Below are 12601 nucleotides of genomic sequence, written 5' to 3' on the forward strand. Positions count from 1 at the left end.
GCACAGGGCGTAAATGCTAACGCTGCGAACGCTGCACTTGACGCTAAGTCACTCCTATCCAACGGCATCGTGAGGGCTAGTGCTGTCACTTGTGTGCCCGCTCCACATGTGTGAAACAGGAAACTGAAACAAACCGCTTTTTCTTTGATTTGCTCTAGTTATTTGCGGTCACCTCACAAAGAATTTAAGGTATCTTAAAGGTGTTTGTGCAGCACTGTAGGATGAAAACAAATGGGGAGATCGGGGCAGAAGTGCAAAATACGAAGCAACTGGAAAGTCCCCCGGAAGTAGGAAGAGGTTCCCCAAGAGCTTGGTGTCCAGCGTATGCCCTGAGGTGCTGTGCACCTGTCAACGGTGGGCTGTGGATTTACTTGGCTCTGAGGTTCCAGCCTCCCGCGGCAGAGAAGCAAATGGACTTAAAGTGCCTGTCAGACCTTTGAAATTTTGTTCAGGAGATTTCCAGGAATCCTCGACAGTGAATCCGGAAGGAATTTCTCCAGTGGGGTCCCCTGAAGGGGACCACGTACGATGTAGTGTGTATCATCCCCACCACAAATACAGTGGTAAGTCCCTCAGGGACCATGAGGGCCAGGCAGTTGAGCTGGAGTCACTCAAGTGGTAACCGTGCAGCTGTGAGTCAGCTCCAGTCCTCCGATCCCGTGACCCATCCATCATACTGCCCGTCACTGGATCCATGCAGTCTCTTCTGCTCATTTGTAGAGGTGACTTACAACAAAAGAGCCATCTACATATATAAATACCGTTCTTCTCAGGATCAGAAAGCGCACAGTCTGGAATAAAGGAGTATCTGGGGATTGGTAGTGATAATGACAACATCAATAACCACAACAGTCACTATTACTGAGTGCTCACTAGTACCTAGTGCCGCGCCGAGTGATTTCAGTGTTATTTTATGGAATTCTCACAAAACCCTCTGTGGTGGGCATTACTGCTATCCCTGATAACAAGGGGAAAAGGTTCAGAGAGGCGGAGAGCGACTCAAGATCCAAATGACTAATAAGTGACCCATCTGGGTTCTGAACCCAGGCTTGTCTGCCCCACAGCCCATGCCTGTAACTAGCAGGTCACTGTCTCATCCTTGGGAGGTTGGTCGGTGTCACCCGTTGAGCATTCTAGTGGCAGTGGCAGCTGGGTCTGAGGATGGAGTTCCCTGTGGGGCTGGAGGTCGGAGATGAGGACCACTGAACCACAGGCAGCAGGTGCCTCAGGACAGCCATGGCTGCCATCTGTGTCCTGGCCTGACTTCAGGGTCCCATCTCAACTCAGAATGGCATCTCAGTGGGACGCTGGTCTTGACAAGTCAAGAGACGGGGCTGGGCGTCTGCCTTGCAACTTCAGGGTGGGGCCGATCTCAAAGTAACAAGATGTGGTTCCTTCTGCACCTGTGCCCTCCTGGCTCTGCAGAGGAGTAAACATCTTTGGCCTCTAGGGCCTGCAGTAAGAGAGCTTTCTGAGGCCTTGGTTAATTAAAATACTTGGGACGAAAGGCAAGAAAAACAGCTTCTGAACTGGCCCTGGACTGAGATCCTGCTTGCAAGAATAGAGTTTCCTTAGCTTTTTATGCCTAGACATAATGATATATTTAAATAGGGAGGAAAGGGAGGAGAATCCATTTCACTCGTGGGAAATCTGAATGGGCAGCGATCATGGGTTTATGTTGGCTGTGGCCAAAAAGAGCGTACTGTTTATCCATGCATTCAGCAAGCATTCATTACGTGCCACACTGTGCTGGGTTCGTGGGCAAGATGAGGTGTAGGAGGGCGGATACCCGCCCTCCTCAAGGAAATGAAGCATGTGCTAGCGAGGGATGGGTATCTAGGAGATTCACTGCGGCAGGCGTATTTGTGTTCGGGGCAGTGAAACGTGGTGGAGGGTTTTCAAACTGAGCCCTGATGACATTTCAGCAGGCAGAGAAGACTGAGGGTGGGGTATGTTGGTTTCCTGGGTGGCTTAAAACACCAGTGTACTCTCTTGCTGCTCTGGGGCCCATAAGTCTGATCTCAAGTTGACAGACAGCAGGGCTGTGCTCCCAGTGAAGGCTCTAAACAAGAATCCTTCCTTGGCTCTGCCTGGCTTCCAGTGGCTCCCAACATCCTTGTCTTGTAGCTGCATCATTCTTTTCTCTGCATCTGTCTGCCCCTGACCTTCCCTAAGTGTGTTTCCTCTTCTTACAAGAACACCACTCCTTGAGCTCAGGGCCCACCCCAATCCACTATGACCTCCTCCTGACTAGTTACATCTGCAGAGACCTATCCCACTAAGGTCACTTTCTGAGGTTCTAGGTGCACACACATTTCTGAGGGGCACTCTTTGACCTACTACATGGGGGAGGAGGAGGAAAAATTTCAACTGCTCAGGTAGGTGGAAACAAGATGTGTTGACAGAGTGGCATTAAGAGTGTTCTGAGAGGGGCTGAAGGGAACAGGGGACAAAGCTGACGTGTGTTCTGGCCAAATTAGGTAGGGCTCAGATGCCAATGTAGGAGTTTAAACTTCACTCAGTAGACAGATGGGAGTACCAATTTAGCAGAGATTGAAACAAAACATTGGTAGACCCATTTCTTTGAGAACTTGGGTGAGGTTAATTTGGTGAGATTGGCCATGACTGGACCAGTTTAGAAAGGGAAAAAGTAAGCCCTGAGATTTTTGTTTGAAGGAAAAGGTTGGTGGTAGGACTTTTCGGTGGGTCTTCATTCAAGGCAACAAATATTTATTGAACATTGACTATATGCTAGCATTCTTTTACGCTCTAGGGATACTGCCATGAAGAGTCAGTCAAGGTCTGTGCACTGAAGGAACTTGAACTTTAATGGGAAGAGAGACAATGAACAAGGGAAGAGATAGTTTCATGGGTACATTTCCACAGAGTTTCTCAGTTTCCCACCACGGGAAGCACGACCCTTTATGCATAGCTTTGCCTGCCTGCACCTTGCATACCTAAGTGCACCCGGAAAATTGGGTACAGACTGAATTATAGGGATGAAACACAGTTTTCCCCGAGAAGTTTATTTATAATTATGGAACTGTGTAATCACTGAGGCTGGTCTCCAGTTGGCGTATTAGCTTAAAGCTTCTGTGTCCCAGCCTGTAACCCCAGTACTGAGGCAAACACTGAATTTAACACTGAATCCTACAGGTGGGCGTCTTTTTGGAACAGAACTAATCTCCCCTAATTTATCTGATGTCTGTCGTTTTTCTTGAAAAACAAAATACGGTGAGTTTGCCAATCTTTCATTTCATTTGTGAAAGTACACGTTCCATCCCCATCAAATACCTTTGCCTGTTGGAATTAGAGGTGCAGTTCCCAGCTTTCTCTAGCTTCACAGTGGTAGCCCAGCTAACGTCACATTTAATAACTTACCAGGAACCGTTGTCCTTATGTTTATGTGTGTCTGTTTAGGGTTCTGTTTTGGAATGATTGTTTTTTTTAGAAACTCTTGTTATGTTTTTAATGGCTTTCTAGTACTGGGCTTTTATCTCTTGTTTGGCTGAGAGTAATGGGTGGGGCTTTGGTTTTGGCCCAAAGTGGGTCTCCGCCCTTTAGCACGATCATTTGCATACGGGTTTGTTGGAGTGAATGACTTCCAAATCTCTCCATGCTTCCTTTACACTTGGCAGGTTGTGGGGAGGAAACCCATGTGTGTTGTGGTCTGCCTTTCAGGAAGAATTTTTACTTGGTGATTCTGGACTCCACAGTGATGTGGTTTCTCTCTGTTTTGAACAGAAATGACCCTCCGCCCTCCTTGTAGTTGCAAATCTGCCGATTTTTCCACGGAGCACCACGGGAGCTTGATGGCACACACTTCTAGGCTCTTTTGCACCTTAGTTCCCGCAGGCTACCGTGTGGCATACTCTGGGGTCCAGCCTCTTGGGTTTTATGTCCAGCTGCAGCCCCAAGCGACTTTTGAGTAGGAAGAGATGAGAGACAGAATCTATCTTGTAGTCAAACTGGTGAAGTCATAATATTTTTGCAGCCAGCTCTGGAAGCTGAGTCACAATGAGTGTGATTCAAGCCTTGGTTTTTTTACTCAAGGTAATTTTGAGAGGTGTAAAGTCAAGAAAGGCCCACAGTTGTCGCTGCCCCCATAGGGGGAAAAAAAAAGCCCTTAGCACTCAGCTTCTGTAGCCAAGACAGGGCTCCATCCATACCTGGAAACATTCCAGTCTCTAACTTTATGTCCTTGACTTGCCTCAATAATGAATAACCTCATTCAGAAAACAGCCGGTGATTCGCTCGCCTTTCAAAGTCCGTCTGTCTTGTGTTTTATCTTGGTCATGTTAGCCATGTTTTTAGAAAGTGAAAAAAAAAAAGTAATGTCTTAGTAAAAGTCCATGTAAATAAGAGACTTGGGATGTTGGGAATGTCTTAGTTTGGAACTGGGAAGTCTTACGTTTCAGGGTAAGTGAGCAGGAAGTTTCCTACTATCTAATTCAGTAGATATTCGAAAGAAATTCAGATAGAGAGGGTTGCCTTACAGATGCGTGTAGCTTTTGTATTCTTAAACAATTAGGTGGAAAAGCCTCATAAATACACCACGTGCAGATCGGATGTTCCAGGAGGAGGGCACTGGCCAAGGTCAGGCAGGAGACCTGTGTTTCCAGGTCACAACTTGGTTCTGAGCTAGAAGAGTGACTCTGAGGAAGTAGTTCACCAGACCAGTCCTCAGTTTCCACATCAATAAACTAAAGATAATAAAACTGTCTTGGCAGAGTGTTACGAAGAGAAAAAGCAACAGTGAGGGTAGAGTGCCTGACGGCACTTGAAACCTAGTGGGCTCTTGGTAAATTGCCACAGTCATTTACGTGAGTTATTATTTAAACTCCAGAGTATTTTGGGTGCTCACGACTTTGGGTAAAATTCACTTAGACACACATAGTGAAATTGGAAATGGCCAAGAAAACTGACCAAGGTGGTAGAGGAATGGAAAGGGAGACCCATTAAAAAACAGGTCTGAAAGAAGCGATTATTTGCAGGCAGAGGTGAAGCCTGGGGGCTGACTGCGTGGCTGTCTCCAAGGTGTTTGAGGCTTCGTTACGTTGAACATTATACCAGCCGTTGTCTAGCTCCACTGAGCTCAACGGAACCAGAGCCAGAGGCGGAGGGTGGACGTAGTAGAAATGACAAAATACAGGAAGAGCAGAGCAGGGGGATGCATTCTCAAGGAAGGTGCCAGAAAAGTTTGTATCAGCACTTCCCATGAGCTCCTGAGGCATGGGAGCTGGTCCCAGGGGTTCAGCCTGTACCCCTATCTCTTGCCGTGAGCACCAGCTTCCTCATGGTTTTTGTCCACGCGTGTCTTAACCCAGAGCAGCTGGAGGTGATGCTCAACACTTCGTGTAAGAGCAGCGGTGCTCGACCGGAGTGCATCTTGCCTCCTCAGGGTGCGTTCGTCTGGAGGCATTTTTGATTGTCACTGCCGGGGAAGTGGGGGCGTGCTGGCATATGGTAGGTAGAGGCCAGGGATGCTGATAACTATTCTACAATGCATAGTCCAGCCCCCACAGTAAAGACTTATTTGGCCTCAAAATGTCAGTAGTGCTACTACCGAGAAACCCTGGACTCAAGGACTAGAACATCGTAGCATGGGCTTTCTTAAGGCTCTGGCTGGCTCATGCCCGAGCATTTTTTTCCCCCGATTACAGCAAATCATGGAACTGAATGGTTAGAAGACTGTTCAACATTTGCTATTCTAAGAAAATGTGTGGATTACATTATAATCATGTGTTTCTTAGCTGTCTGCTCTACTTTGGTTTAAAAATATTTATATTTCTAAATAAGCGACTGGCTCTTTGTATAGGGAAAATAACATATGCATTAGAGCTCTGGGGAGTGAGCAGCAGACATCACCTTCCACGCTTCCTCTGGCCAGCTTTTTGCTGCCCAATTAGTCGCTGTATTCAAGGACTCCCAAGGCAATGACCGCCCTGCAGTGAGAATGTGGTGGTGGAGACTAAGGCATGGCCTTGGGTGGGGAAAATTCCCCGGGGGTCAATGCAGGCCAGCAACAAAGGGAGGGAGGGCTCACGGGGAGAATCGCATCAGTGCACAAAACACTGATGCTCTGGAAGCACACAGCTACTCAGTGACGCTGAGAAGAAATCACGCTTTCTTGACTTAATAATACATTGCTGTTTCTAAATAATATAAGTATATGTTGTGTGCGTCCATTTGTAAACTTTCAGAGTCTTCTGAAATCCAGACACAGCATGAAAACACACGCTATATTTGATCCCTGCATAAATAGCACAGATTTTAATTTTATCCCAGTTATGGATATCTGGCGCGTGCACCGATACTCTGGGCAGACTGGTGTGAAATTTAATTTGAGCAGTTAAACACAAGGGTGAGAGAGTGCAAAATAAACAAGCGCACGCATTTCCAGCCCTACAGCATTTGGTATGTTAATGGGAAAAGCACCCAAATCCTCTCTCTCTTTTATTTTTTCCCTTGTGACAATCAGATTACAGATTGTCTGAAAAGGCACAAATCCTCCCTATCTCCCACGCCGCCCCCACCTCCCCCTGCATGTTGCCTGCAGCCATTTCATTTGTGAGCTCTTCCGTAGTTAGAGCTGGAGTTTTAGTGAATGAAAATGTACAGGTCCTTTGTTTTTAGATTTGTTTTTAGATTAGAGATCCCCTTGGTTTTGGGACAAGGAAAACAGTCTCCTTGAGAACGTCTTGGAAGGGGAAACAGGAGTGGAATTTGGAAATGGTAGGACATAAAGGATTTGCAGTTGGACAGGCAGGGATGCAGATCTCAGCTGGGCCAATGGCAACATTTGCGACCTCTGGAAAGTTACTCAAGAGCCCTGTTCCTCGCTTTACTAATTTGCAAAAACAGGAGTAACTCCAGCCTAGTAGAGTTGCCTGGAAGGTGCACAGAGGCGGCACAGAGGTACTCGGCGGCCATCCGTCTTCTTCCTGCTTAGAGCCATCTGTAGGTCCAGCCTAAATAGTGCTTGCTAAGGAACTGGGATGTGCTCGTGGTTGCTGTCAGTAATCATTTATGTTGGTGAAAATGGCAGCCACTTCTGTTCTTCTCCCCTCCTTTGACCACCTCCATGCAGGAGTTAGTGAGCACCTTCCAGCCTGCCCACCTCTCTGTAAAGATCATTCTGGGTGTACGCAGAGAGCTTTTGGTCACACGGGGCGCCTGGGTGGGTTAGTCAGTTGAACGTCTGACTTCAGCTCAGGTCATGGTCTCACGGTTCATGGGTTCAAGCCCCACATCGGGCTGTGCCGACAGCTCAGAGCCTGGAGCCTGCTTTGGACTCAGTGTCTCCCTCTCTCTCAGCCCCTCCCCTGCTCGCGTGTGTGTGTGTGTGTGTGTGTGTGTGTGTGTGTGCTCTCTCTCTCTCTCTCAAAAATAAGTAAACATTAAAAAAACACCACCACCTACTTGTGCCCGAGGAAGGTGCTGTTTGGGGAATTGAGGGAGGGGCAGCGCACATTTGAGTTTACAGACACGGACGCGAAGCAGCAAAACTGGGTGCATTTTTCCCTATATTCCAAAGAAAGAGCACGTGCTTACTTTCCCATCAGTAAAAATCTCCCCCTTTCCGTTCAATTTGTTTCCACAGAAGAGCGCGTCGTCCCCATTGAGGTGTGCCGTTCCAAACTGTCAAAATACTTGCAGGGAGTAGTTTTCCGCTGTGATAAGTGTACCTTCACCTGCTCCAGTGACGAGAGCCTCCAGCAACACATAGAAAAGCACAATGAACTGAAACCTTACAAATGCCAGCTCTGCTACTACGAGACCAAGCACACGGAGGAGCTGGACAGCCACCTTCGGGACGAGCATAAGGTACCTGCCCTTCCTGCCCCCGCCCCTCAGCATATGTGGGAGGTGGGGAGGGCGCCTGGCAGGGAGACAGAGCCGAGTTTAGTCACACCCACCGTGTGACTTGAGCCAAAATAATGTTTAAGGTGAGGTTCGGTGTTTTTGCTATGATGAAAGAAATACAGGGGCATTTTAGAGAATTGGAACACATAGATGGGGACAAGGAAAATCACCCCTCACGCTGCCACCCAGATCCAACCGCGTAACATTTTCTGTCTCTTTGCCGCCCACCTTCCTTTGTTGGCACATCCTCCCGGCCACACCATACATGAAGTGTCGTGTCCTCGTCACATTTTTTTTTCTTGACGACCTAACAGGAATCATTTTTCCGTATTATTTTAAACGTATCGTCACAGGAGCTGACCAACTTTTTCTGTAAAGGACCAACAGTAAATATTTTAGGCTTCGCGAGCCAGATGGTCTTAGTGGCAACTCCTCAACTCTGCCCTTGTAGCAAAAAAGCAGCAACAGACAAGACAGAAGTGAATGGGCGTGATGGCCGGGTTCCAGTAAAACTGTATTTCTGGAAGTAAGCGGCGGCCTGCACTACGGTTGCTGGCCCCTGTCCTGGTGGCCGTGCCACCTTGTCCCTCAACCATGTAGGCTGTTTCCAGTATTTTGCTAACTACAGAGATTTTCCAAGGCATTCTTATTCGTGTCTGAACGCTCTAAGGGCCGTAAAATACATGTTTTATTTGGGGAGGAGGATTGATAAAGAACAAATCTGTACAAGACCTGAAATAAGGGGTTTATGAAAAACTTCTCTTCAGAGGTCTTCTGATCAGAAGGCAGAATCCTATAGGACAGCTTCAGAGGGCTTATTTGGCACATTTGGGAACTGAGAGCATTGCTTCTGGTTTTGTGTATTGCCCAGAGCGCAGAGGAGTTAAGATTTGTATTTGTTTCACGAAAAAAAGCCTATTGGAATGTTTTCTAATTAACCAACACATCCAACAGATCAAGGGAGTGTTTACTTAAGGCGCAATGAGGATCGCTTTTGAGAGTTTCCTTTTTCTGTGATCTGTGTCCTCCTCTTCTCTGACCTTACAAGCCCACGTTATCAAGATGTTAGTCTGAATCATCCGCACCCGAGGGTCAGAATTTTTCTGTGGGGTGTTGAGAAAGAAGTCTGAGCTCTGTCCCCGATCCACAATGTAATGGTTTCATGGTCACTTTTCTGCTTTGGAATGCGTTCATTCTGTAAAGTGTCTGCCCAAAAACGAAAGCAGAGAAGAAAAGCCTGAATGTCCCTCACTGAAAAACTTTTTTCATATCCTTCCTTATTCAAACTTCCTGGGCATTTCTGCCCCCCAAACTCAAAAGGAAAACTCACCCATTTCAAACCCAGCTCTCTACATTTATGCACATGGATCTTATTTATGTCACCACCTCAGATCTTTTTATTATAGCGTTCAAGCCTTTGGGCTGGTATTTTGGGAAAGAGCAGACCCGGAAGATAAATTCTTCTCTGGTGGTTACACACTTGCTGTGAGTCACCGGTGAGAAGGTTAGAACCATGCAGATGTGGAAACAGAGGCTTCCCGAGCAGATGCAGAAGGTTGGGGCTTCCGGGTACCCATCAGGGAAATGGGCTGCTCTGGAAAAGAGGGGCCCAATTTAGAGCCTTTGGAACCACACAGACGTGAGTTTGAATCTTGTCTCCACTATTTACTGCACAACTGCAGCAAGTCACTTCGGTTCTGTGTCTCTTCTCCGATTTCCACATAGGAATCGTTTTCCCTTTCCCAGAAGTTGTGTAGGTTCAGTCCTGCTATCCCCGCACTGGAGAGCCAGTGTGCTTCTCTCAGGAGCTGAGCTGTGCTACCCACCAGAAAGGCACTTCTATTCCCGAAGAACTAAAATGTATTTTAAACTCACTAATTATACCTTGCATCCTAGAAATGGTCTGTGATATTGTATTTTCACTATGCCATGTTAGGTTCTTTAATTTTACTCTTTCTCTTGGCTGACCAGCCTGTTGAGTCCAGTGAGCACCCTAATTGAGGCTAAAGAGCATCGCTCCCAGGATGCTTAATGATGTTCGTCTGGGTCTCAACTGTTGTTCAGTTTATGAGACTCGGGCTTTTTACTGATGGCAGCGCTTTCTTTTCCCCATTTTCTATCCCTTCGTCTCTAAATGATGAGGACAAAATGCAGTTCGAATTTTTTAAAATAATTCCCCAGATTGTTTATTTTATAAAGGAGGATAGCAGTGCTGCTGAAACTGAAGTTTCGACGGGTAGGCAGTGACATACACTGGGTAAAAGTGGTCATTCATTGTGGTGACGTCAGCATTTATGGAAGGAGTATAAGAGTGTCGATGTACAGCGTACTGAAGTGAAGTTTGCTAATAATTCAAATATAAAAGACAAGGACCATAAGGCAAGAACAAGAAATTCAAGAATTGGAAAGGAAAGAAATGAAACCACTCTTGTTCACAGACAATGTGATCTTTGTACATAGAAAATCCAAAGTAATCTATTTAAAAAGCTGCTAAGAATATTAACTTAGTTTAGCAGTGTTGTAAGATATAAGGTAAATATTTAAAAATCAATTCCATGTCTGCATACTAGTAATGGAAATCTGAAAATGAAATTTTAAAAAGATCAATTTTGTTTACAATAACCTCAGAAAGAATACGTTTAAGAATAAATTCAACACAAGAACTATGAAAGCTGCACACTGAAAATTACAAAATGCTGTTGAGAGAAATAAAAGAAGTAAGTTAATGCAATATGTACCGTATTCCTGGATTAGAGGACTCTGTATCGGCAACTCTTCCCAAATCGATCTACTGATTCAATGTAATCTCTGTCAAAATCTCTTTTCTTTGATAGAAACTGACAAACTGATACTAAAATGTAAATGCAAAGGACCTAGAATAGCCTGAACAGTGTGGAAAAAGAACAAAATTGGAAGACTTCGCCCTTCCTGATTTCAAAACTTAACCTTAAAGCTACGATACTCAGGAGCATCAGTGGTGCCAGAAGTCCAGAAATAAATCCTCATCTATGTGGTCGTTGGTTTTTATCAAAGGTACCAAAGTAATAAGGAAAAGATGGTTCTTCAACAAACAGTGCTTGAATAGTTGGATTTCCACATACAAAACAATGATCGTTGACCCTTATGTCACTCCCAACACAAAAATGAAATCAAAATGGATCATAGACTTCCATGTATGAACTGAAACTATAAAACTTCTGGGAAAAAAAAGTAGAAAATCTCCCTTGGGTTAGGGGAAATTTTCTTAGATATTATACAAAAGCTATGGACATTAAAAGAAAAAAAAATCGGTAAATTAGACGTCGTCAAATGTAAATTTTTGCTCTTCAGAGACACTATTAAGAAAACAAAAAGGCAAGAAACAGATTGGAAGCAACTTGCAAAGTCACTTTCTGGCAAAGGATTTTAACCAAAATACACAAAGAACTTTTATAACTCAATAGTAAGAAGGTAATAATTCAATTAAGAATTAGAAAAAAATTTGAATAGACACTTAACCTGTGAGGCTATACAAATGGCAAATGATCCCATGAAAAGACACTGAGTAAGATTCCTCATTAGGAAAATGCAGATAAGAACAACAGTAAGATACCACTACCTACCCACGAGAATGGCCAAAATTAAGACTGATAGTGCCAGGGATGCCTGGGTGGCTCAGTTGGTTAAGCATCCAGCTCTTGGTTTCCAGTCAGGTCATGATCTCAGGGTTTGTGAGATCGAGCCCCACATCAGGCTCTGTGCTGATAGCTCAGAGCCTGCTTGGGATTCTCTCTCTCTCTCTCTCTCTCTCTCTCTCTCGCTCTGCCCCCCCCAACTCTCGCTCTCTCTGCCTCTCTCAAAATAAACAGACTTAAAAAAAAAAAAAAAGACCAATAGTGCCAAAATGTTGGCAAAGTCGTGGAGAAACCAGAAATCTCATATAGCACTGGTTGGAATGTAAAATGGCATATTCACTTTGGAGCACTTTGGCAATTTGTTTAAAAGTTAAACAGACACTGGGCATCTGGGTGGCACCGTCGGTTGGGCATCCGACTTCAGCTCTGGTCAGGATCTCACAGCTTGTGAGTTCGAGCCCCGCAATGGGCTCCATGCTGACAGCTCAGAGCCTAGAGCCTGCTTCGGATTCTGTGTCTCCTCTTTCTCTGCCCCTTCGCTGCCCACGCTCTGTCTCTCTCTCTCTCTCAAAAATAAATAAACATTAAAAAATCATAAAAATATATATTAAAAGTTTAACAGACACTTAACCATCTGATCCAGCAAATCTACTTCCACATAAAGTGGATGGATAAACAAATGTGCCATATCCATACAACGGGATACTGCTTGTCTATAAAAAGAAATGAATCTACTGAGACACAGAACAACATGGATGAATCTCAATAACGTCATGTTAAGTGGACAGGATCCAGACATGAAAGATCACATGTTATATGATTCCATTTATATGAAATTTCTAGAAAAGGCAAACTATGGAGACAAAGCAGATCAGAGGTTGCTTGGGGCTGGAGGTTGGGAGATGGTTGCAGAAGTGATGAGGGAACTTCTCAGGGAGATAGAATTCTTAAGCCAGATTGTGGCTTAAGGGGTTGCATAAACGCATGCATTTACTAAAACTCCCTAAACTATTTAAAACAGATGAGTTTTATGGTGAGTAAATTATGATCGTTGACCCTTATGTCACTCCCAACACAAAAATTAAATCAAAATTCTTCCTACCTGAAAGATTCAAGTTTCC

General features: G+C 45.1%; 1 protein-coding gene across 6 annotated transcripts in view; it reads left to right on the plus strand.

The window, feature by feature from the left end:
- The window catches only part of ZNF462 (zinc finger protein 462), a 144576-nt gene that overhangs the window by 115986 nt on the left and 15989 nt on the right, over nt 1-12601 (plus strand). For all 6 annotated transcript variants that reach the window (XR_006210392.1, XM_042963821.1, XM_042963822.1 and 3 more), the window contains one exon: nt 7604-7827. Coding sequence is in view for 5 of the 6 variants with exons in the window: in XM_042963821.1 (XP_042819755.1) it covers nt 7604-7827 (224 nt within the window). In the remaining variant the exon portion in view is untranslated. The remainder of the gene's footprint in view (nt 1-7603; nt 7828-12601) is intronic.

Source organism: Panthera tigris, chromosome D4 (assembly GCF_018350195.1).
Source record: "Panthera tigris isolate Pti1 chromosome D4, P.tigris_Pti1_mat1.1, whole genome shotgun sequence".
Taxonomy (NCBI): Eukaryota; Metazoa; Chordata; class Mammalia; order Carnivora; family Felidae; genus Panthera; species Panthera tigris.